Below are 25,997 nucleotides of genomic sequence, written 5' to 3' on the forward strand. Positions count from 1 at the left end.
GTTGATAATTTTTTAAGATGGTTGATGGGTGATGGTTCATTTTATTTTGTGTGTTTGAAATTTTACCTAGTAAAAAGTTCCTTAAAAGTCATTTGAAATTCAAGTATATGTTAAATATTTTAACTGTTATCTATGCTGGAATTCCTCTGAATAGATCATTAAAAGAATTCCTAAGTCACCTCAGTAGTAATAGTTCTTATTTAAAATTTGTATTTTTAAACCAAAATTTGTAGTAGATACAAAAATAAGTAACTCACACCACTGTTAAAAGACTATAAGAATTCTAAAATAAATTTATTCTGTCTTTGAAAATTTGCTTTTTATAGGTACTATAAGTATCCAAAATAAAGCACCTCCAGTTTTAAATCTAACGTTGGATTTTGTTGGAGAATCTGCAACCTCCCTGGCAGTGAACAGAGAGAGACATGTGCAGGGACAGGCTGTGAGACATCTGTAACATCGATGGACTCTCCTGATGGAGCAACAAGCTGCATGTAGATTCTACCCTAAATATCCACGGTGCATCAAATTAGAGAATTTCTAGCAGTCAAATAAGCATGCATTCTGGTTTCTTGCATTTTTCTGTCCCAAAATGCTTCTCTGTATAGCTAAGTTAACAGGATAGTCAGAGTTCTTATCATAACAAAAACATCAACCCTTGATGTTTGATTAAGACAATGACAATATTAAGATTTATCACTGTCCTAATCAATTGTGGTACTTTTTTAAAATTACCTGTCACTCTCCATTTTAATTTTTTGATCTTTAGCATGAGCACATGTATGGAAAGTACTGTGAAGTAATCAGTGTTCACAAGTAAGAGAGCAGCAAAGTCAGCCTAAAATCTGATAATCCTATCTAACCAAGTAATAGTGTTTTAGCAATAAAATTACAGGATAATTCTGTTACTTAAAATGTATGAAATAGAAATAAAAAAATGAGAGCAGCAACACCTTCTATTTCAATAGGAAACTATTTCATTGTACTCCCCAAAAAGAAATAAATACAAATTTTTGTGATTGTTAACACAATGCATCAACTTTCAGTAAAATTTTTTTTGTTTAAATGCTTCTAACTTTTTATTGCCCAAAGTATAAATACAGATATACAATATAAAACATCAATATCACCTAAAACATCCACATAAGATATAATATCCTTATGTATTTGGTTATATTACTACACTGTTTAGTTTTAACTGGTTTGTTTTCATAGCATCAGAAGAAAAAAATAATTAAACAAAATCATATAGGGTTGATAATCACACAAAAAGAAAAATGCCATTTTGTAAGCAAGTGAAAGGTAAAACATTCTTCATCAAGAGGTTTCTCCTTTGATGTCAGGTTGTCACAGGTGACGACTGCACCGCCGCTCCATGCTTCTCCAGTGCACAAGGTTATGCATAAACTTGTGAAAAAGGGTGCCTATAATAGAAAGCTCAGTACTGTGGGCCCAGGGAACATTCCATAAATGTTGCTTGATAACAATGTAGTTGTACAAAATGAATATTCTTAAGGAAATAACTTATGTTAACATTTGCTACTTTTACTTAAATATAAATAAATCCCATTGAAAACATGAAAAGTATTTGCTTGTTTCTCATTAAAGGATAAAATCCGGGGGGGGGGGATCCCTTTCTAGACCTCTGGCTTCCTTACCCACACCTTGAGGCATTACCATTACAGTTGGGCCGTGTGGTTCTGCTGGTTTGGCCTCTAAAGAGCTCTGCTATGCAGAATAAACAGACAATACCCATAGCAAATGCTCGTTCTATGTAGGATACATACACAACGTTCAGGGTGCTTAATACTGTATGTTATTTCCTTTCAAGATACTCTGAAATACAAGTTTTGCCTACTAACTGTAAGTAAAATTTCCATTGCAAAACATAACTGTATTATTCAACGGATTTTGCAGGATTTTTCTAAGGTCTGTTGCTAGGAGTCCCCTTGATACTAGATGTCTTTTCTGTCCACATCCCAACCCCTTGACTTCTGCTGAAGCTCAGCTTACCTCACCCCTCAGTTGTAATCTATAGGTTATAGATTTTGCACTTCTGGATGAATTTCTCCTTTTCAGGATGTATGCTTTTGCTGGAACTTTCTGAGATCTGCCACTCATGAGGCACCTTGACATTCTCCTTGCATTTTCTGTTTAATTTTAATTAAATTCTTTTGGGTTCTGCTGATTTTGTCTGTCACCTATTTGCTGAAAAAGTGTGGCAGTATTTTTTTAGTATCTTTATTGATTTAAGAGAGGAAGGGAGAGATAGAAACATCAATGATGAGAGAGTCATTGATCGGCTGCCTCCTGCACGCCCCCGACTGGGGATTGAGCCCGCAACCCGGGCATGTGTCCTGACCGGGAATCGAACTCTGATCGCCTGGATCCTAGGTCGATGCTCAACCGCTGAGCAACGCCCGGCCTGGCAGCAATATTTTTTTAATCTTTATTTGTTTTTTTTCTATTTTTTGTTGTTGTTGTTGCTTTGTTTGCTTTCTTAGGGGAGAAGGGAAGGGATGGGAAGGTCACCAATTACCTTGTTCATACCTGAGAGCGACACCCAGTGCTGCTCTTCAGAAGCCTCATGCACCTCTGTTCCTCATTCTTTTATTCAGAACTGTCTCCACCTGCTCCTCCAGGCTCTTTTAATCTTTTTTAGAATTGGATAAAAATGAGCCTGTTGTTTATCTTTCGTTATGCTGGACACAAGATGGATCCTTTCAATCTGGGTACTTGCATCCTTCAATTCTGGGAAAATTTATTTTATTACTTTTGGTGTAATTTCTATATAACATTCTTCTCCCCACTCTTCATTTTATCTCCTTTCATTCCAATTATCCTGGGAATTCAATGATTCATGTACCGAATCTCTGTCTCCTATCTTTTCTCTACTTTTTTTGGTTAATCCTCACCTGAGGATATTTTTTTCATTGAATTTTTAAGTGGAGGGGAGGGAAGAAGTGGGGAAGAGAAAGAGAGAGAGAGAGAGGGAGAAACATCGATGTGAGAGACACATGCACCCGACCTGGGCCAGAGATCGAACCTGCAACCGAGGTACTTGCCCTTGACTGGGAATCAAACCTGCAACCCTTCAGTGCGTGAGCTGACGCTCTAACCACTGAGCACACTGTCCAGGGCTACTTTTTTGTTTTTTTTAAGTCTCTGGGCTTCTTTCTTTTTTCCGTTTCCAAGAGATTTTGTTGGCTATATAACTTGCAGCCATCTATTAAATTTTTAATTTCAACTGTCGAGTATATTTTCCCGTGCTTATTGTTTATTGTATATCTTTTTTTTTTTTTAATTTTTTTTTTTTGTTTAAAATATTACAGATGTCCCTTTTTCTCCCCAATGACCCATTCCACCCTGTCTCATCCCCCTCCCCTATCTTTGTATGTCTTTATATTCTGGACACAAGTCTTACCACATATATGATTTGCAACTATTTCTATCTATCGATATTCTCTATTTGATGTGACATGGTCATCCTGCCTTTTCCTTCTGAATCATGTTTCCTGTAGTGCTGTGGACGTGTACAATAACTAATTTGAAGTCCTCTTACAAATCCATTCTAGTCAGCAGTTTCTGTTGTCTGCTTTTTCCCAGTGTATGGTTTACACTTTCTTGTTTCTATGCTTGCCTTTTAAATTTTTTGTTGGAAACTGGACACTTTAGGTAACATTTTAGCGTCTCTGTGTGCTGGTGTCCCCCTCCCTCCAGGTGTTGTTATTCTTATTTGCTCATTTGTTTAGTGACTGGCTGGACTATTTCTGTGAGGTCTGCTCCCCACTTCTCCCCCAGTGTAAAGCCTCTATGTTGCTTCTCGGGGAGGTGTAGCATCCCGTAGTCACCATGGGATGACATTGGATTTGGCAGAGCGCTCTTCCTCTTTCCCTGAGCATACCCAATGCACTAAGTCTTGGCTGAGTGCAGTTGACAGGTAGGAATTAGCAGCAATAATTCCTGCTGGTCGCTCTGTTTTTCAACAATGTTGTGGGGATAAATTACAGAGTAATCCAATCAAATTCTGTCTCTGAAGGAATATTTTCTGAAATCAGTGTTTGATATTTATCCCCCCCCCACACACACACACACCCGCCCCAGGACTTCTTTTAGCTATGCTTATCCCATTCTCATGGAAACTTGGCAGCCTACAGTTTACCTAGTATCTTGAATGCCCTCCCAACTGCCTTTCACCACTTTTCTCTGTTCTTGAGAGCATCTATGGGGTTGCAAATGAAGTCAGCTATCTGTTGTAAATTAAGTCGGCTCCTCTCTGAGGAGATTAGGAGCGATCTGTTGTACAGCCTACTTTTCCTCCCAGGCAAATTCTCTAAGCCAGGGCTCTGGAGCTAGAGGTGGAGCTTGTCTTTTAGTGACATCCCATCCCAGGAGCTGAACACTTGGTGGAGGTGTCAGCCTGAAGTCCCCTGGTCTTGTCTCTCCTGACATATAACCATCACCTTACCAGGCAGGGCAAGAGTAATAAAGGCTCCAGTATTCTCAGTGTACTGTGTTCAAAGTAGAATTTCTGGTCCATGTGTTATGTCCGAGAATCAGATCCCCTATGTGGCGGAAAGACAATCCAGAGCTGATAATGTAACAGCAAAAGGGACTTTTATTCCAGCTAGCTGGGGTTCGGTCGTATCCAATGCAGTGGAATTCTGACTCGAACCCCGATCTAAATTTACCACAAGCTTATATAGGGCTACAGTGAGCAAGCAATCATTGTCAGTTACAAAGTTACATGGGTTATAAATTCTTTAGGAAGGGTGGGCTCAAGATGTTTCTCAACCACAGGTGCCTGAAGCTGGAGTGCACCTGGTATTCGTCAAACCCACCGATTTAATTCCTGGAACTGCCTCCACCCTCTGCAGTTTACTGAGTCACTCATGTATGCCTTTTGTCCTGCCCTGGGGCCTAGAGGCCTGCCTCTGTCTTGGTGGGTCCTCACACATGAGTGCCAGCTGCACTGAAAAGGAGGACCCCTACCTATCAATTGCACTCACCTAAGACTTAGCCTCAGCAACAGGTAGCTGGGGGCAAGATTAGAAATGCTGATGTCCTGCTCTGTCCAGGAAAAGAGCTCTCTGACGGGGAGTTGGGGGCGAGGGAGTGGAGAGACAGCCCCTTGTTCTTGTCTGCAGTAGTCTGGAGTTGAGTCTCTGTCTCACTGACCTGGAAAGGGGGGTGATAATGTTGGGGGCAGAAATATTAATTGTTCTCTGTTAACTATGATTTTAGCTATAGTTATAAGAAATATTAATCATGATCTGTTAACTGTGGTTGTTCTGTTCTAATTAGAAAAAGCACTTTCTAACCTGGCTGGGAGTTGTACGCTCTGGGACCTGGGAGTTGACCTTGGAATGTGATCCATTCTCCTTAACTGCCTACCATCATGGAAAGATTAACAGCCTTTTTGCATTAACAGCCTTGTCCGGGAGGTGCCTCATCTTTTGCAAAACCCCCAGCCTGCATCCCCTCCACCTGAGGCGGCCCACCCTTCTGCAGCCCCCAGCCCGCATTTCCTGTAACCTGTGAACCATTATATTCATTCTTATTCCTTTTCTGCCTACTTCCCTAGTAGTCTTTGTCCCTCTACCCAATATAAGAAACTGTTGGGGGGGGGGCAGATTTTATGTGGACAAACTCTACTCTCCCATTTTGCCAGCAATATTGGAATAAATGCTCATATATGATTCAACTTCGTCTTTATTGGCTGAAGTAGCCACAGGCAGCCCAGATCCATTGTGTCCAGTTTCAGTAAGAAGTTGTCTTGGTTCAAATACTCTTGCCTTTGTTGCAGAATTTTCATAGATTTTTCTTGAATAGATATTTCATTTGCTGTTTGTCCTTAGTACTACTTCCATAGGCTTTAAGTAGTTTTTTAATGCAATTTTTTTCACCAGTTTCACTTAGGAGCAGGTCAGCATAGCTCCTCATGCTATCATACCAGAAGTCTATATTATTTTTTACAATTCCATGTGAATGTAAAATTATCTCAAAAGAAAAAAACCAATCAGGACATAAACATATAGTGTGGCTAAAGTACATTGAAGACAAGTGTTATAAGTTTCCTGGTAGAAAAAGTAAGCTGACCTACAAAAGCTGTTAATCAATTATCTCTGATATTTGGAATTCCTAATATCTACAAAATGATTACCAGGTAACAGACAATGAAGGCTCTTGATGTGATTCTGAGTATCTGTACTCTGTGCAAATGTCAAAAAAAACATGTAATGGCAAGTTAAAAAAAAATAGGAAGTCAGTGAGTTCATACTTACAATAAAATCTTTTAAAAGAGAGAAGACTCTTTTTTACCAAAAAATGCCAATTTAAAAAAGTTGAGAGAAGAGTTGAAATATTACTATTTTGTAACCATTATAAATTATCAGGCAAAAATCATCAGAATATACTATATATAAGGGAATACGTTTCATGAGGAGCAGGATGTTGGCATGGTGGTGAAAGTGTATCCCCACAGATTGCTTATTAGTTGTAAGGGGGAAATCTACATAGTGATGATACTCGACACCTTGATCAGATGATTAAAAATATCCTCACTGATTGTTGCCAGAGGAGAGAGGGGTTGGGGGACTGGGTGAGAAAGGTGAAGGGATTAATAAGTACAAACTGGTAGTTACAAAATACAGGAATGTAAGGTACAGCATAAGGAATATAGTCAATAATATTGTAATAACTATGTATGGTGCCAGGTGGGTACTGGAAATATGGGGGGGGACATTTTGTAAAGTATATGGTTATCTAATCACCATGCTGTACTCCTGAAACTAATACAAAATAATGTTAAATGTAAACTGTAATTGAAAAATAAAATTTAAAAAAATTACTATCCTCAATGAGGGGCAGGTAGCCATCATGTGCCTCTTGATGTGATCACAAACACTCAATGCCACTTACTGTATTTTGTGTGGTAATGCATAATTTGAATCTAATGAGAAAAACTCTGACAAACCAAAATTGAGGAACATTATGTAAAATAATTGGCCTTGGTACTTCAAAAATATTAATATCATGAAAGACAAAAGCTTAAAAACTGCTCCAAATTAAAAAATAGGGAGACATATAACTCAATGCATTATGTGATCCTGGATTGGACAATTGATAACATGTGATAAGGACTGTAAATTAGAAAATGGTATTAAATCAATGTTAAATTTCCAGATTTTGATAATAGTACTGTTATGGACTGCATGTGTGTGTCACCCCCACCCCCACCCCCAATTCATATGTTGAAATCCTAATCCCCAATGGGATTGTGTTTGGAGACTGGGCCTTTGGGAAGTAATTAGGTCATGAGAGTGCAGCCCTCCTTATGGGATTAAAGTTTTTATAAGAAAAACAGAAGAGAGCTTCCTTCTCTGCTGTCCACCAGGTGAAGACACAAGAAGACTGTTTGCAAACCAGGAAGAGTGCCCTCACCAAGAATCGATTCTGCTGGCACCTTGATCTTGGACTTCCCTGCCTCCAGATGGTCAGAAATGAATTGTTTAAGCCACCAAGTCTATGGTAAATTGCTATAGCAGACTAAGCAGACTAAACAAGTACTGTGGTTATGTCAAAGAAAATCCTGATTCTTGGGAAATACACATCAAATATTAAGGAGGCATAATACATGCACATTACTCTCCAATGATTCAGAAAAAATATATGTGTACATATATCTCTGTGTATGGATTAGATATAGAGAATAGGATAAAACATGTTATTGCAATTTTTCTATAAGTGTGAAATTCTATAGAGATGTCTTCTGCTTAAGATTTTTCACTCTTCAGCTCATTCGGAGAAACAAATATGTTATGCCTGCCTTAAATTCCTTCACAGCCACTCTTTAGTAAATAGATTTTCACAACTATTCTGACACATAGATTATCATAAAAGAGGTTAGATAAATTTTAAAACTTACGACCTTGCAGCAGTATTGTTATAATTATATCTACACTTAACATTATGCAACACACTAATTCCTTTAAGAAATACAAACCAGTTCTAATACTTTTGTTTGTCCGTGGTGTTTTCAAAACCCTTGTAACCCACTACAAGGTGAACCATCAGAATTCTTGTTCAGTAGCCTTACATGTATGAATAGAATTACTATAATGCAAATATAGTGAATGATGATCCTCCAAATATTTCTAGAAAGGTGGTAGGAAATTTTGCAAATTACTCAAAATGTGTAATAATAGCACCAAAAACTGCTGTTTTCAGTTTACTCATAAGGGCAAATACATTGCTCGAAGGAAGAATGTCCATATTCTAAAGAAGTAATCAATACAGCACACTCAAGTGAGAAAAGTGGCTTGTATTTACAAACCAACCACAGAAGTAAACCACCCTCTTTTTGTCCTGTGCTCCAACAGGTTTATTTTCCTTATGCAAAACACTTGTACAGGATTCCGGGACTGAAAAGAACAAAGAAATTGCACTACAGACCTCTGGGCTACTCTTTTATACTCTTACAGAACCAAATGATCTTTGTTCTGATCCTGTAACTCCCAGAAAATGCTGATGACAATGGCTTCCATAAAAGCCATCTTCTTCCCAGAATATTCTTGTTTTGGAATAAATGCCTATAAATCTATTTATTACTTTATCAGAAATGTTAAAGAGATCATTTCAGTTGCCAGGTTTTAAAACCAGAGCATTTAATCCAAACCAAGTATGGTTCTTAATATTAGAATTGCATTGGAAGTACTTGTGCTTTTACTGAAATATAATAATATTTGGTGGTGTGTATACATGAACTCTTTTGCCCAAGTTGAATGATCCTTAAATAAGTTACAGACTTATGCTAGCTATACTCCCCCCCCCTTTTTTTGAGATTTATGAATTTTGGATAATGATTTTAAAGAGGGTTTGAGCCCTATTGATGCATTTAATTTGCCTCTTGGTAGCATTCCTTTAGCAAGAACCAGGTCTCCAGAATTTTAAACGCTGCTGTGCTGCCAATGTTCAGACAGATGGTTCTACAAGTAATCATTTAATAAGAACAGCAAGAAAGTTCATAGAAAACTGATGAAAACAAGACTGAAGTTGAAGCCATTACTTCTTTGTTACATAATGAGTTGAAGGGTGAATATCAACGTATTGCCACTGATGTAGATCTGGAAATCTATTATGTTGTTGCTTAGGACAAATCTAAGAGAATTAAATTAGAGTGGTTATCAAACCCAATGATGGGCTCTCTTCAAGATCTTTACTCACAAAGCAAAATAATGGATCTGTATCCCAAGTAAAACAAAAAACATTTCCTTAGTCACACAAAGAAAATTTCCTCATAGTTAAGTCTCCTGCTTCTTCCAAGTCTAATCAGTCCCCTACTTCACAGACTGGCCTTAAAATCATCCAGCCCAATCTCATCTAAATTTCCTAGGATTGAGAGACTCCCGATTTACCTATGGTTTGTTCTCCTTTGTTACACCAATCTAAATAAACCTGGCTTTGTGGGAACTACAGGCATGTCTGATAAATCTGTTAGTGTGTTTCAAATGATTTTCTTATAAACTCATAGTCCAGCTACCCAGAGAAAAGTATTAATATATAAATAGGCTTCCTATTTCAGGCATGGTTTGCTTGGTGGTTTGACATGGTTGTGATAATATTACAGTGGTACCTTGGTTTTCGAATGTCTCCGTTGATGAACATTTCAGTTTACGAATGCTGTAAACCAGGATGTGTGTGCTTCGGTTTTCCAACACGCCTCGGAAGTCGAACATGTCATGGTTTCCACTGAGGGCAAGATCCTGAGGCCTAGCTATCGGCTGTGGATCCTTCGGTTTTCGAATGTTTCAGAACTCGAACAGTGTTCTGGAACAGATTACATCAGAAAACCAAGGTACCACTGTATATATATTTTGCATTTTTGAGAAATGTGCTTTTAGAAAGTTTTCCAAAATATTTTCAATGATGGTAGAAACACTATAGTGTTATGTTGGTAGAGTGCATGCCAAAATTGAACCATTCCATTCCCCAATCAGACATTTAGATGTTTTATAATCTTTGCTATTACAAACAAACTTGTGATAAATATTTTGCATAAAACCTTTCCTACAGATTAAATTACGTCCTCAGAATAAATCCTTGCAACAACTGAATGGAATGATTATGAGTATTTTGGCGCTCTAGCCACATAAGGTTTGTTTTCCAAGAGTTTTACCACTGAACTCCTCCTACCTGCAACCAGTTCAAGTCAATGTTCCACTGACTTCACCAGCACTTTAGGAGAAACTTAAATACAAGTTTTACCTAGACATTTAAAAGTTTTCAATATTTACATACAGCTTTTGAGGAACACAAAAGGCAGGTTTCTCATTCTCAATTTGGCTCTAAATTTTTCAAACTGACTAGGTAGAAAAGCAACTGAAACCATAAAGCATTTAAGAGGAAATGCAGAAAACAGCAAATATTAAGCAGTAATTACTACATGCATAGGGAAGTTTGGTCACATGGTAGGTTTGTATATATACAGGCAGAAACAGGAATCTAAGACTTAAAAGAATTTTCCAACCTGAGTTCTTTTCAAAACCTTTGACAACTGTGTGTATAAAAGGCCTTCTTTGGTAAGGCATTATGTGAGAAAAAACTAAAAACACAGTTGACTACGAGTGAACTATTTTATAGACTGCTTTTTGAGTGTGAACATTGTAAAAAGGTCAACTATTTTATTTTACCAAGGTAATAATCGAGAGCATCTCTTAAAAGTGTATTTTTCTACCGTGGGTCTAGGGTTTGGTGATCCAGTTAGCTAGGCCTGGGCTTCCTGGCTTGTCGGGCCCGGGGCTCTCTAGCTTTGCCAGTTTTCTTCAAGCTAACCTGGGGGCTGGAGCTCCAGTCCTCAATTTTCTTCCCAGGTTGTCTTACATGCAGAAGCTGGGGAGGAGCTGAGGGACGCAGACCACATCAGCTTCCTGATCTTAGACTTCAACCACAGCTCCCCATTCCCAGTCCTCCGCAAAAAAGCAAAAACGGAGAAATTAGTACCCATCACCGCCTTTAAAGCGAGCTCCACTTCCACAACCAGACAAAATCCGACTCGAAACCTTCCTCACCCCCTGTTCAGCAGAACCCAGCCCACCCACCGCCCCGTGCCACTGCTGTGACGTCACCGGGGCGAAACGCAGGCGCCGTGCCTTGGGGTCCTTTTTTCTGATCTTTTCCACCGAAGCTCGGCCATCCCCGGGTGCGAGTAGAACTACAGTTCCCAGCGTCCTTCGCGGCGCGGAGCAGGAAAGCCGGGACTGTGGGCGCCAGGCTCCGGAGGATAGCGGGCCAGAGCCGGCCGCTCCTCCTTCTCAAGCGGTTTTGCACCTCTTTCCGCCGGCGGCGTTGGCGGCGTCGGCGGCGTCGGCGCTCACGCAGGGGCGGGTCACGGCGGCGCAAAGCGGAGCTGGGCGGGAAGGGAGGTCGTGGCGGTGGCGGTGGCGGTGGCGGCTGCGAGGACGGCAGCGGCGGCCGCAGGGACAGCAGGAGCGGTGCTGCTGTCAGTTAGGCGGTCGGAGAAATGGGAGACCCAGGGTCGGAGGTGAGTAGGCGAGTCGCGAAGGGTTTTGTGTTTTGTTGGGTGTGAGGCCTGGTGCTCTTCCGCGGCCGCGGGGCGATCCTCTCAGCGCCTCGGCCGAGCCCGGCGGCAGGGACCGTGCAGGTCTGAGCCAGGAACCAGCAGCAACAATGGCCGCCCGGCCGCCCCCGGCCCCGGCGCTCCTTGTTGTTGCTGCAGCTCGGCCGACGGGCTTGCTCTTCAGTAGCGAGCCTGCCTCTCTCCTTCCTGTGCAGATGGGGGAATCCGGAGGGGCCCGTAACTGGGTTTGGCCGCCTGGTCCCTGCGGCTCCACGTATGCAGAGGCATAATCCGACTCCATCGAGTTCTGTTCTTAGTCGGGTTTGCGTGGCAATGTGCCGTTAGATTTCTTTTAAAGCTCTTCCTTTTTCGTTCCTTTGGGGGAAATCGCTCTCTGCAAGTACGCGGCCGTATAGATAAGCGTGTTTTGGCTTATTTTTGTAGATAATAGAATCTGTCCCTCCAGCTGGGCCTGAGGCATCTGAGTCCACCACGGATGAGAATGAAGATGACATTCAGTTTGTTAGTGTAAGTAGCAACGATATTCGGTTTTTCCCAGAGTCCAAGACTGCGTGGTAAGCGATTATGTGACTACACCTCACCTGTTCATTCATCGTCCAACAAATATGTACGCACGTCTCTGATGAGGACGAGACAGTGTGGAGCATGGCATAGGGTTAGGAAACTGAGCAACCACAGTGGCCATCACAAAGACTACTAGCCAAGGTACATGTTGTACACTTAAATGGCCTTCATGTAGAGCCATTTTATGCTCAATCTGTGCAGAGTCTGGTCTCTTAAGACTGTATGTTGAAATGGTGCAAAAGTATCTTCTGAGAGATCACACACAGGTGAGGGAGAAGGGACAGCTAATGCTGAGAAAGGAGGTAGAAAACGAAGGAGGGTTGTAAGAACTCAAGACCCGAGTATTATGTAGCTTCATAACATTGGAGGCAGGTAGCTTGAAGGTCTCACCAGTGTCTGACGTCATGACGTTACAGCATAGTACAACAAGTGATGTTCATAATGAGGATCCCTGCATCACCAGGAACTTGCTGCATTTTCTGTTTTTATTCCCTTTGAGACAGTTTTCAAGCATTAGTAAGTGTAGATTCCTGGGCCTCACTCTGGACCTATTGAATCAGAATTTGAAGGTGGGGCTTAGGAATCTTCATTTTGGAAAAATTAAAGAACAGACAAATCTCCAAATCACACTTTTTAAAGCATTGGTTTAGGGGGAAAGTGGGTATGATAAATGTGGGATGATTTTCACCCCAAACTGTTTTGACAAGGGCTGTGCTTGGAGAATACCTCTACTCTAAAGTACTCTTTGAATTCTATAGTTGAGGTTTGCTAGTAAAGGTGTCTCTGAGTGTCTGTCTGATGTGTATTTGTGTTGGTTTGGGGGCAACTTTGTAAAACTGGTTATTACACAATATCCTATGGTATCACAACATTAGAACCATTGTGGTGATCCATTGTTGTATTGTGTTCTAATGGGTTTGTGTAAGCATCTTCCATGAGATCTGTTTGTGGCTTTTTCTCCAGTGCTAGTGTATATGGTACTCTTTTTCATTTTTAACTTTTAAGGTTTTGGGTGGTGGGGAGGTTAGAAGGATTGTATCCTGCCCCCAGTCACTAGGGACTGAAGTATATTTGGTAAAAGGATTCCAGGGCTCTTTAGGACTAATATTTCAGGTTCTTCCTGAGTATTGATATATTTGTAGATGGAGAGTATTTATCTTGATATTTTATGCAAATGTAAGTAAGAATGACACACAATTTTTTGTGAGCTACAGGCTTACTTTGAAAGTCACAGATGGGATCTATTAAAATAAGATTTGAAAAATATTTTTTTGGTTACTCTGGAATGAAGAATTGTAGCTTGTGACTAATATAAACTTGAATTAAATTGAAGTTTTAAAAACTCTTTAGGTTTTATTTTAAATGTAGAGAATCTCTTATATCTTTCATCTAGAATAAAAAATATACAATCACTGTTTTGTGTATCCAGTGTGATACAACATCTTATATTTATCTCAGTTTTCAAATACAGGTTCAAAGGTTTGGTAATTCTAAATGGAGAAATGAATTAAATGTATCAAGTGTAATTACAGTACTAGAAGAAACCTATTAAAAATATTCCCTCTACCTTTTTAGTGATAACACTTAAATGACAATGATACCTTAATTCTATTTTAAAATACATTTACAAACAGAATCTTCTACTTCTTTCTGTGACCCAATTTTATAGTAGTTTCCTCCAGGTAATGTTTATCCAGTAAAGATAACAAACAATTCCCTGCTTAAGATTAATCCAGATACAAAAAGAGCATTATGATGTCATTTCTTGATTTACTCTGGTTTGGATTTCTTAGTTTGCTGTTAATTAATTTAATTTTCTCATTTTTGATCTACATGATAGCACATCAGTCTCTCTGTGGTTTGCAAAATTTAGAGTCCAAAACTAAACAGCATGCTGAAGGAAAGGAAAAATACAGATGTGGAAGTCCAAAATGACCTCTTTCGTTTATATTTTATTGAAATAAACGTAGAACACAATTCATAAGTGTACCCTTTGACTTCTGCAAAGCCAATACACCTGTGTAAACAGGGCTCAAGTCAAGAAACACAATGTTACCATAACAAAACCTTTTCATTTAGGTCTTTTTCTTTCATTTTCTTTTCAGTTTAGTACTGTGGCTCATTATTCAGCCATCTTTATGTCTTTCTTTGAAACTGGGTATTTTAATATACTCCCAGTAAACTCTTTAGCCTAGGAGCTGATGACATGATTTTTCACAGTGCTACTCTAGATACAAAGGTATAAGAACTGCTAAGGCAACCTATCATAAACTTGAGAACAGCACAGCAGATGAGATTTAGGTTTCAACCAAGATTATTGGTTTAATGTGGAATCATTGAATATGTGAAAATAGTGAAAGAAATCGAGGTTATCATTTCATAAATAACTTGAGCACACAGGCCAAGTGGTAATATTTTACCTGCACTAGAATAGGTCAGAGGCAAAAAAATTAGGAAGCTTTTGTCTGGGTGTCTTAGGACTATAATTAGCTTAATAAAAATGATGTAGGTGCTCATAATATGCAAAGTCATGAATTAAGTGCCTTAGAGCTACAAATATTAATTGAAAATACATCCTATCTTTAAATATCAGTATTTCAGTGTGGGAGATGAAATAGGAGATGAGAACTGTGTAAACAGTTCTAGTAGAAAGTTCTTTACATGGTGCTATCACACAAAAAAAAACCAAAAAACCCTTCTGTTTTCATAGGTAGCATTTAGTATTTGTATGTGTATAAAAGGTCGTATTGAGAATTAAGGAAAGGCATCAAATTGGGAAAGCAGGATTTTGTGTAGTTCTAGAAGATAAGATTTTTTTCAAGTGGGAAAGGAAAGGATGGGCCAGGTAGTATAGATCTTGAATTGTGGACTAAATTTGAACTTACAGTAGGCAGTTGTGAATCATTTGAAATTTTTGAGTTGGGCAGGACTGCAGAAGTAAACTCTGTCCCTAATGTCTCTGTATGGGGGGGAAAAAAACATGAATTATTTAGGGTTTTAGATTAGATTTTTGCATCTATGGTTAAATCCATATTCATTTTAGACTGAGGTAAACTTTTTTTTTTTTTTTGGTATACCGTATCTTAGTGTATTGACATCACTTTCTAGTTAGTAGGCAATTGGTGTTTTGATTTTGTATGAGAATCAGTTTTCTAATAACAAGAATGAAACCTTTGTTTAAAAAAATTTTTTTTAACTTAGAATATTAATTCATCTGTGTTCCTAATCTTTTTTGCTTCTGCCTTTGCTCCTGCCCCTGAATTGCGTGGCCTTGGAAGTAGAATCCTTTGATTTTGTTATTGGTTCAAAGGAGATGAGAAGGATGGTTTACTAGTTGATGAATGGAGCACATTCAAATTAAATACCTTGTAAATGGAGGGCTAGATGCATTTATACTTGTTAAGGACATAAGCAGTCATAAATATTATCAGAAATTATTTCTTCTTGGTCTTTGTATTATAAACATTACTACTTTGGGGGAGTTAACATTTTGGTCAGTGTTATGAGTTATTCAGAGTTGGGGATAATAGCAGGTAGTCCTTTTTCTCTTATTGAAAAGTATGTTAAATCTCAGAAATTTAGGTAATAAGTGGATTTAAAAATAGCATGTATATTTTAAACTGCCTTAGAATTGCATGTGTAGCCAGTTATGTGTTTAGACAACCAGGTGTACCTCACTTAGTTTTCTCTTTTGTTAAATGGGATAATAGTAATAATTCAGTATCTCACTTTGTCAGGTAATTGTGGGGATTAAATAAAATCATGTGCGTGAAAAGATTAGCACAATCCCTGTACAGGGCAAAATGACAGATGTTATTGATTAATAGGAAAATAAATGGAGTACTAAAATGTTTTGATTCTCTCATTGTGGTGGAAGTTTTTCTATATGGGATACTCCTCTTATTTTCCCACTCAACCTTTTTGGAGGGCTCAGACACTTGCTATCTTCCTCTACCATTCTGTCACTTAGAATTCTGTAATTATTTGCAGAGTGAATGAATAAGTAGTATAAATGACTCCTGCTGCTTCTCACTTTTGGATTTTTTATCCTGACTTGTTTTATTCTTCTTAATTAGTGTGAATTATATGAAGTTGCTGTTGTTTAGTTGTGCATATCAGTCCAGTGGTTCACTCTAATAGTAAATTTCTGGTAGTCTTCTCTCTTCTGTTTTTACTCCTGCCCCTTCTACTATTTCTAGATTTACTTTTTAATCCTATTTGTGACCATTTTCCTTATTCTGTTTTTTCCTGCCCATTCTACTTTTTGCTTTGTGCCCTGCTACTTTCTTTCCTCTCCTTTATTTCTTTACTATCTGTTCATGGAAGTTCTGTCCCTACCTCTGTATTTCTGGTAACATTGGGACTTTCTTGGTGTGCTATTTCTGTGGGCATGTAATAAAATTTTCTAGTGCACATTTCTTGAAGAGTGCACACTCAGGTAATTATATGAACAGTAGAAGCTATTTTTATCTCCTCTACTTCCTTCTTAGATTAAACATCTAATTTTGATAAGATTCTTAATACCAGTGGTAGGTTTTAGTCTTAAAGTAGCCGATGCATCTCTGTTGACCATAAATTGGAGAATATCTGTCCCTCTTTTCCTCTTTTTTAAACTTCCATTTTTACAAGCTTAGGCAAAAATACCAATTACTTTATTACATGATTCCTGCCCAGAAGTTTTGCTCTCTGGTTTTATCTTAGTGGCTGGATCACTGCCTGCAAGGATAGCAATTATCTGCTTGCAGAGAGGTTGTAGCAGGGAGAAACAAGCTGTCTTTGAGATTGGATGCTTCTTTCAGGAAGATGATCTTTAACTAGATCTTAGCTTCTGTCTCCAGACTCTAGGGTCTTTTTATGTTAGTTTTTCCACCAAATTGATCACTTTGGCTTGCCAACAGTCAACTTTCTCTATCCTAAGAAATCTTTCCCTCAGCCATATTCTCCTCCTATGTTCCTTTCTCTTGTTCTCAACATACTAGATTTTTTTTTTTTAAAGAATACTCTCTACTCACGTCCTTTACTGCCTTACTTTCTACTTAATTTTTAGAAAATGGCTTCTGTGCTCACTACTTGACAGTTGCTCTCTCAAAGGCATTTTAAATTCTTGTTGCCAAATTCAGTGGCATTTTTGTTTTGTTTTGGTTTTTGGCCACATTTAGCATTGATAACTTTTCATTGAGGTTTACTCTATCTTTCGCTTCTTTGAGTTTATGCACTCTTGATTCTTTTCCCAGTCTCTGATTACCTACATAGCTTTCTTCCTGAATCCTAAAATTCTCGCATTTCCTCAAATGCCTCCTTTAATCTCCTCTTTCTTCTTTTTGCTTTCTTCCTTGACTACATCATAGTTTCCATTTAAAGCTGCAGTTACTACTCTTTTAGAAAAGCTACGCCCAAATCTCTACTCTTAGTTATGTTTATACATCCAGATTACAGGCCTGCATTTCCAGCTTCTTGCCAAATACCTCTGCGTACTGCGGGCATATCACATCATTATATGCAAAAGAATATCAGCTTTGTGTTTCTGTATTCCAGATTTATATTAATGGCATTAGTATCCTTCTGGTTACCCAAGCTTGAAACCTTCGGGACCACTTTGACTTCTGGTTACTGTTGGGGTTTTGTTTTGTATTGCCAATCCCCCTCCCCCATTATACCCATGTATTCTCTTGTATATGCACCACAACACTACTCTTTCCATCACCACTATTTTAGTTCTGCATTATTATGTGTCTGGACTGGTTAATTATTCTGCTTTCCCCACTCTTTATACTTCTTTGTTTGATTAATCTTCTTAAAGCACAGTGCTCATAATGTTACTCCCATCTTAATATTTATTGATCCTCTTTTGCCTGTGGAATAAAACCGAGGCCTTTGAGCCTCAAGGCCTGGTTCATGACAGAGTCAGTATGGCTAGAAAGAGGATGGGGAAGAATCAGTTTTAATGTTTGACTCTGTAGAAGTGGGAGATAAAGCCAAGCTGTTGGTGAGAGAACTCTGTGATTGAACTTGGATATCTAACAAATCATTGGTACCCATCCCATTTGAAAAGCATTGAATCATAATATCTGTGTCCTCATAGCCTATTTCTGTATTAATAATCCTTTCCCCAAGGAATTGACATAGTCCTAATACTGTTACTGGGGTTTAGGCTCTTCCTTCTAGGTCTCATAATCATTTCTTATTCACATACATGCATGCTCTGAATATTTTTCTCTGCATTCTGATTATTTTCTGCTAGCCATAGGCTTTCTCTTCAGAGGAGTTCTTGTCTGTCTCAACAAGCATGATTGTTTTAAATGTTAGTTTAGTTTAGTTTGAATAACTGTTCATGACGTGTTAATTTGCTCAATTCTTTCTTAGGAAGGACCATTAAGACCTGTTCTTGAATACATCGATCTGGTCAGCAGTGATGATGAAGAACCCAGCACCTCTCATAGTGATGTAAGTACATTATATTTGATTTGCATTTCTTGCTTCTGTCATTTAAGAGGTATTCTCTAAAGAGAGTTACCAAATCATGGATGACTGTGTTTAGTAGAGAATGGCCCATCTCTTTTAGAATGTCCATATAGGTAGTCCAAGGATTCCTTTGCCCAGAATATCTCCTACTTTCAGCTTTGTTCCTCTGCTGTCAGTGAGGATGTGAAAGGATGACATGACACAGGAAAGTGCTAAGCCCTGGGGGTGAATCTGATGAAAGGGAAATGGAATGAGAACTGCAAGCTTTTTGGCTCCTTGTGTCCTTCTCCTTTCCTGTATCTCTTCAGCTCCCTGTAGAACTGGACCTTTTTCATCCAGAACCATGTGGCCACAGAAAATTTGTTTTATCTTGGAAAAAAGGATATGTGAAGATCCTTTAGAAAATGGCAAGTAGGGAAGGGTTATAAGTGTCATATTACTTTAGTCGTCATATCTTTTACCCTCCTCTATCCCCCATATTTGGAGTTTTCTCTCTTACCTGTGATTTTTTTGGTTGTAGGTTTGACCCTTAAACTATTACTTGCCTTACTTTGAGAACCAAACTAGCCTAGCCCTTTGTAGCAATCTGGTCTTTCATTTGTTGTAGCCCAAATTGCTAGTAATGGGCTATTTTCTTGATGCATTACAGAACTCCCGGCTCTTGTTCAAGGATGCCAGAACCTTCTGCTCTCTGATAATAGGGGCTTGAGACTTGGACTTGGAATCAAAATACCTAGGTTTTAGTCTCAGCTTTACTCCTTATTAATTCTGTGACTTTGGATAAATTAAGTAGCCTTTTAGCCTTAGTTTCATATCAAATAAGAATAGCACCTACCTCACAGGGTTGTTGTGAGGATGAAATGAGGTAACAAAAATATATGTAAGCTCTTTGAAAACTACAAACCATAAAGTAGGACTATGCACCTGGAAAGTTTTGTTATTCATGGAGAGCGAATGAGAGAATTTTTAAAGGGGCTTAAAAGTGATTCTACAATGGAGGACTTTTAGAAAAAACTTTTTGTTCTCAGTGGAGCTTTCCCTGAGTTCTCTCTGCAATTATTAACTCCTTCTTGTTGATTTAAGTATGTTGAATTGTTATCACCGATGGTCTTACCACCTCTTCTTGTCCTAGCATGGGACCAGCCAGCATCAGGCTAGGATGGCAGCACTTGTACTGGGCTTGTTTATACTCCCTTTTTTCAGAGACAGAGTGCCAGATTAATGCCATTAACTGGTATTGGGTCTTTGGGAAAGTGAAGCTTGTGGATTTGATTTTTGTGATCCTCTTGCTGACCTATAGTGGATTGCATCATTATTAATTATAATTTTTTAAAATTGAATTCTACTTACTGGACATGCATCTCTGCACTTGAAAGTTAACATATTAAAAGCATTTTTTTTTCTTCCTTGGTTTTCTTGTTCATGTGGATAACCCAGAGAATGCCTGAGTCTAAGGTGCCATCCTCTGAGAATCATCGCCCAGAAATGTGCTCTAGCTGCAGTGTTCCTCTTCCCATTGGAGACAGCAGCTCCTCTGGGAGTTGCACCAGCAGTCCACAAAGGATAGTTTCTCAACCTTCTTCTGTTGAGAACCCATTGGAGAACCAGAAAAATGATCAAAATAATTCAGATTTTAAGATCCCTGAGACAGAGACACTTAAACCATCACAAAATTATCAGAATCTGCCTTCATCTCCACTTCTGATCCCCGAAGAATCTTTGGCCTCTTCACAGGTCAAGGAGGATTTACCTCCAGAGTCTTCAGCTTCACAGCATGGACAGGATGCCATCCTCTATCTCCAGACACAAGTGGCTGAGATGTCCCGAGTGATACGTGATCTGCAGTCCAGGAGTTGTTTCAGATTTCATCATTCTAGGCCAAGTGAGAACTCCTCAGTTCCTTGGGACATCACCTCCAAGGAAGACAATTTATCCACAGTTGAAGAAGAAGCGGACTGCAAATCCCCCTCAGCTGATGACAAAGGGCAGCCAGCTGACCCCAGTCAGACTAGTTTCACAGGTCTTTTGAAGAGAATGGAACAGAGAGGTGTTATAAAGAGAGTAACATTGCAATCTGAAGCAGAATCGTGTGATGGGAAACCTGATTATGTGACCTCTAAAAAACGTTTGGTTCCTCCATTGCATCCTCTTCTGAGAATTGCCACCACTGAGGTTTTTAAAGACCCTGCTGATTGCCATCCTTCTTCTTTCATGGGACACAGGGTATATCCTGTGGCCAAGGATACCTCTCCTTTTCAACCAAATCCTCCAGCTGAGGGCCCCATTGTAGAAGCATTAGAGCATAGCAAAAGAGGAAGCGCAACATCTCCTCTAGATTCTACCTCAAAAGAAATGGAGGTCATGGGTTGTAGATTCTACCATGCTGCTTCCATTGCAGCCCGAGCTGCTAGCTACATGGCCTATATGACTCAGTATCAGCGTAAACTCTGGGAAGACATGGAGGATCTGGTCCATGACCCAGAGTTTGATCGTGGAAAAGCAAGATGTATAATATCTGATGGTATGGATGCAGGTCTTTGGCAGCTTTGTACTACTAGGGACATAATGGACTCTGTAGTCAGAGTTATGGCAATGGCAGTAGACTACAGAAGGCAAGCCTGGCTCCGACTTACATCTCTTACTAAGAAAACCCAGGAGAAGATCTCACACTTGCCCTTTGATGGCACTTCCCTCTTTGGACAAGATGTGAATGCTGTTGTTGCAGAAGAAAACAGTATAAAGGAAAATGACTATAAAGACCACAACAAGTACTATAACCAACATCGATACTTTTATAGTCATGATCAGAAAGCACATTATCACAATAGAGGCTACTCCAAAGGGGATTGGTACAAACCCCGAAACCACCCCTATAGATATAGAAAAAAGGGAGAATCTCCAGAACGTCATGGGTATAAGAATTAATAGCCTGTTGATGTCCAGCAGTATAGCCATCCGACATCCTAAGTATTTTACTTGCTCTTCCTGACTTAAACAGGATCTACAGGTAGGAGGTCATCTCCAAAACTGAATGCATGTCTGGAATTTCCACAGCTGTCATTTGAATTCTAGACTGTTGGAATGACGTATATAATAAAGCAAATTGTGCTTTATTGTCCAAGTGAGCAGTGGAGACTTTTCATCTAAGTAGGGTTGGACAAAGATTTACCCATTGTTTCTGGTTCAAAGTAAGCAGAGAGGAAGGTACTCAGGAATCTGAATCCTCTTCTGATTAAAGAAAAATATAAAGATTTGTTCCTTACGAAAATCTTGCTGGTAAACTGAGGACTAGCAGATTGTGGGTCTGGAAATAACCTACTACTTACTAGATCTCTTTAACATGGAGGCAAATCCTTCATTTTTATGTCATCAGTGCTTCCTTGTTCAGGTTTTGCTTGTCCGATCTTCACAAAATGACAAATCTGTTATCTCTTTATATCAGGATGATCAACTCACTGAGTCCATACTACTGAAGCTCTGTGAGACTTCAAAATCAACCATGAAGCTGTATATCAAGAACTGGAATTCAAATCAAATTTTGCCAAATCCAGTTTGCTTCCAGTGGCATAACTAGATGTCACAGGTCTACTGTGGGCACCAGCTGGAAAAAGACTTTCCTGCCTGTAATTTCTTTAGAAATTTCACAATAACTATTTTCATCAAGACTGATTGCTATCATACCATCACCACTCCAAGTTATATATGAGAGAATTCTTTGTTGTTATCACTCATAAGCCTTCGACCTATCAAACTCATATCAACAAGCTGGGAGAATCAGTAATGGTGTTCTCTCAGGATAATCTGGACCTTTCACCAAGATGACCTTCTTAAACCCACCTTCTAAACAGTAAACTTTTTGAACTTGACAAATTCATCACACTTTAAATACAAAAGAGATATGTACATTAGTGCCCTGGAAATAAAGGATGTTGTTACACCATCCAGGCATGCAAATCTGAACTCTTAAAAGAGCAAGAATTCCAAACATGCCTGACAATCCAGTCCTCTTACTGTAATAAAGAGGGATGCCCTCAATTGATGTTATTGAGAAATCCGTAAGATTTAGAGTATAACTGTGGATGTAGTAAAGGGAACATCTCACACAGTTCTGTTTCTGGATATCGATTTAAATGGTGATATCCATTGATTTCTTAAAAATGTGAAATCAAGACTTCAGTGACATGTTCTTGGTTTATTGGTCCCTTAATCTAGTCAGACTTTTACCATGAGAGACGACTTACTTTGGTTTAATTAATAGTTCTCCACCATCCTGGATCTAGCAGCAGATACCTCAGTGATATGTCCCACAGTATCTTTTTAATCTCAAGGCAGTGGCTGTACTGTATACCAGCCCTTAGATCCTTGTCTTCGCAGCACGACTTCAGAAATGGAGAAAATTGTCAAGTTTGAGGGATCTGAATACATGACGTAGTACTTGCTTGTCAGCCAAACTAGTTTTTTTTTTATTGACAGACTTAAAATTCTGTAACTTGTTTGTCAAACATCTACATTTTTTTATCTGCTTGATCAAAGTATTTGGGTCTACTGTTAGTGGATTATAACACCGTTTTAGGATTCATGTGTTTCTTCCTTCTTGCCATCGTTCTTGCACAGTGGTGATTGACAGTTTCCCTGGTGCCCCACTTTTTAAATAGTTTATTGAAATCTCATTCTTCCTCCCCATCATAACCATATTCAGCACCATATCTGTGCTATAGAGGTTGAAGAGGCAAATATCCCTACTTGGAAGAAGTTATTTTCTTAGATACTTTGAGGGTACTGTATTGGTCCTATTTGTAGATTAAGCTTAAACTACCGTCTTGATAGAGGAGATCATCTTGCAAATTTGGTCAAGTCATATCTACAGTTAACATATACCTTTATTTTTTTGAATTTCCACAAAGTTTTACTTCTAGTTATTTAGGTCCGTGCCAGTGCTATAGTAACTGTCTTCCAAATTGAACTCTAGAAGAGCATTGATTAACTGCCTGTAAAGAAACAGGGGCCTAAGAAATCATATAAATATTTTTATAGTTCATGTGCCATTGACATGGGACTATAGTTTCTTCTGTGAAGGGACTAGTCACTGGACAGAGATAGACCTTGGAACTGTTCTATATGACTGCACATAGGTGTTCCAAATTAGCTAAGACTACTTCAGACTGTTCCCACTTTTCCATTTCTCTCCTTTCCTTCCCTGAATTAAATACTGGTTCACAAACTTAATCGTTTTTGAGGCACTCTTATTTTCCAGAAACCAAACCAAAATAAATGATGCTTGAAGATACGATTCTCTGAAACTGCTTTGGCACTTCTGCTTAACATGCTCCTCTGTAATTTTTCAATTTTTTAATTGTGGTTAAAAGAAGACAACATAAAATTTACCACCTTAACCATTTAAGTGTACAGTTCGCTAGTAGTGTTAACTATATTTGCATTGTTGTGTATAGCTCCTTCTTTCTTAAATATTTCTAAAACAGCATTGCTATTCTCTTCCTCTTGTATTATGTTGCTCAGTAATAAAGCTGAAAACATTGCTTTATCACTCTCTAATTGATATGCCCGAGCGTCTCCATAGGATTTACCTGAAAGTGAAAAGGTATTGAGAAGTTATTGAATTGATGATCAAGGAGGTAACTTCTGAAGGGATTTAACTTTTGAGTGGGGGTAGGGACAAAATGCTATAGAGTTGGGACAGTTTTTAGCTATAGATTAGTTTCTTGGCTACAGAAGCAACATCCTTAACCTGTTTGGTTTTTATTATTTTAAAAATCTTTCTCTGGCATACTTGAATGATGATGGTGTTATAAAACTGAAAATGAGGACTTGGTCTAGGGACACAACCCCAATAACGTATGGAACTCATAATTGGTCAGATGATAAGTTTTCATATTGTGCCTGCAATGTGCAGAGCCTGTAACAGAATTCTCCATTAGGCCAACCTCTTACATTTAAATACTTTTAGGTTTTCTAGGAGACCTTGAAATAATTGCAAATTTAATCATTTGGTGTTCTCAAAAGGAATGCGTCTTTAAAATGTTATTTCTTGACTAGACATAAAATGTATGTGGTCACAATATGATTTCTTATAGTTACTGTGTACAGAGAAATACTGTTTCCATTAATTGTTATATGAAGTGCCTTTTTAAATTTCACGCTATTGTTTAAAAGTTAACATTTTGATGTCTTGCATATTGTTGCTGGTGATATGTGAATTTTGTACAGTTATTTTTAATCTTGCAGTTTATTCATTTGTACAATTAATTGCACTATCTAAATGTACTCTCCTTCTGAATGTTAGTTTGTTTTCTTTATAACACTGTTGATCCATTTCAGAAGGTTGTAGAGTATGTCCCTCCTTTATTTAATAACTTCACAGTAGTACATTTTAGTTAATAGTGATTGGCTCAATTTTGGGGGCATTAAGGCAGCTTTGTTTTCTATCTGTGGATTGTAGGCTTTCTCACTGAGTCGTTTGTCTCCTATCTAGCCATGGTAACACAGCTTATATTTGATAAGTGTATGTGCTTACTTGGTAAAAAGAAACAAGGACATGAGGAAAAAGCAGTACATTTGCTGACACTTTATCTTTCTATTTTTTTTTAAGACTGTGTGACCGCTTCCCTATCATTGTAATTGCATTTAAACTTAAAAATTGTGTGGCAGCTTCTTTATCAGTATAATTTCATTATTTACTTAGCCCTCAAAATTGCATTTGAGGGGAGCATAAACTCTTTCAGCTTCTTGGATACTATATAGTATATTACATTAATACTGTACTGAGTGATCTGATTAATAATGTCCTTATAGTCCCAATACATCCAGGATAACCTCTCAGTTACTGTAAGCAAGGAGGTTGGAATAGACACAGTCCAGAATCCCTTCTAGCTATAAAATTGGATACAGAGTTAAATGACATGGATGAACAGAGTTAAATGCCACATTCAGTATTCTTGAGGATGTAATTAATTGGGATTCTAATGAGGGTTAGAAATTATGGATTAGATCTTTGTAGAAAGAATTTTAAAGATTGCAATAACTGAAAACTTTTTTTAAAAAAAAAGTGAGGCATATTTTGCCTGTGACTTGCACTGTTTAGGTTCCCTCATCTTTTGAAATTTACAATTTTTTACTTAATGTTAACTGCTACTCCAATAAATTGCTGTACATTTTATGTATGTCATTTGGTTGACCAGATCCATTCTATATAGATTTTCATTAGTGGATGCACAGACCAATCAATTCTTCATTTTTCACTTAAATATACAGGTGGAAGTAAACTGATGATGATCACTATATTGAATGCAAATCTTTTAGTTATTTTTTTCAGCTAGAACAACTCTTGTAAGCCATTAAAATATCCTTTTATGGA

At 38.4% G+C, this 25,997-nt stretch overlaps 2 protein-coding genes across 12 annotated transcripts in view; both read left to right on the top strand.

The window, feature by feature from the left end:
• BEND6 (BEN domain containing 6) overlaps window positions 1–1,580 on the top strand; it is a 38,544-nt gene extending 36,964 nt beyond the window's left edge. For 7 of the 8 annotated variants that reach the window (XR_013999089.1, XM_081141262.1, XM_081141265.1 and 4 more), the window contains one exon: window positions 327–1,580. The gene's annotated coding sequence lies outside the window, so the exon portion shown is untranslated. The remainder of the gene's footprint in view (window positions 1–326) is intronic. The other variant, XR_013999090.1, reaches the window with a different exon arrangement.
• Window positions 1,581–11,204: 9,624 nt separating this feature from the next.
• Window positions 11,205–25,997, top strand: part of ZNF451 (zinc finger protein 451) — a 74,233-nt gene continuing 59,440 nt past the window's right edge. For 2 of the 4 annotated variants that reach the window (XM_081140090.1, XM_081140092.1), the window contains exons 1-3: window positions 11,241–11,542; window positions 12,023–12,106; window positions 18,527–18,607. In XM_081140090.1, the coding sequence (XP_080996216.1) occupies window positions 11,522–11,542; window positions 12,023–12,106; window positions 18,527–18,607 (186 nt within the window). In that variant the 5' untranslated portion in view covers window positions 11,241–11,521. Of the gene's footprint in view, window positions 11,543–12,022; window positions 12,107–18,526; window positions 18,608–20,062; window positions 24,161–25,997 lie in introns of those variants that run through there. The other 2 variants (XM_081140093.1, XM_081140091.1) reach the window with 2 other exon arrangements.

The sequence above is a fragment of the Miniopterus schreibersii genome (genome assembly GCF_964146895.1).
Source record: "Miniopterus schreibersii genome assembly, chromosome: 6".
NCBI lineage: Eukaryota > Metazoa > Chordata > Mammalia > Chiroptera > Miniopteridae > Miniopterus > Miniopterus schreibersii.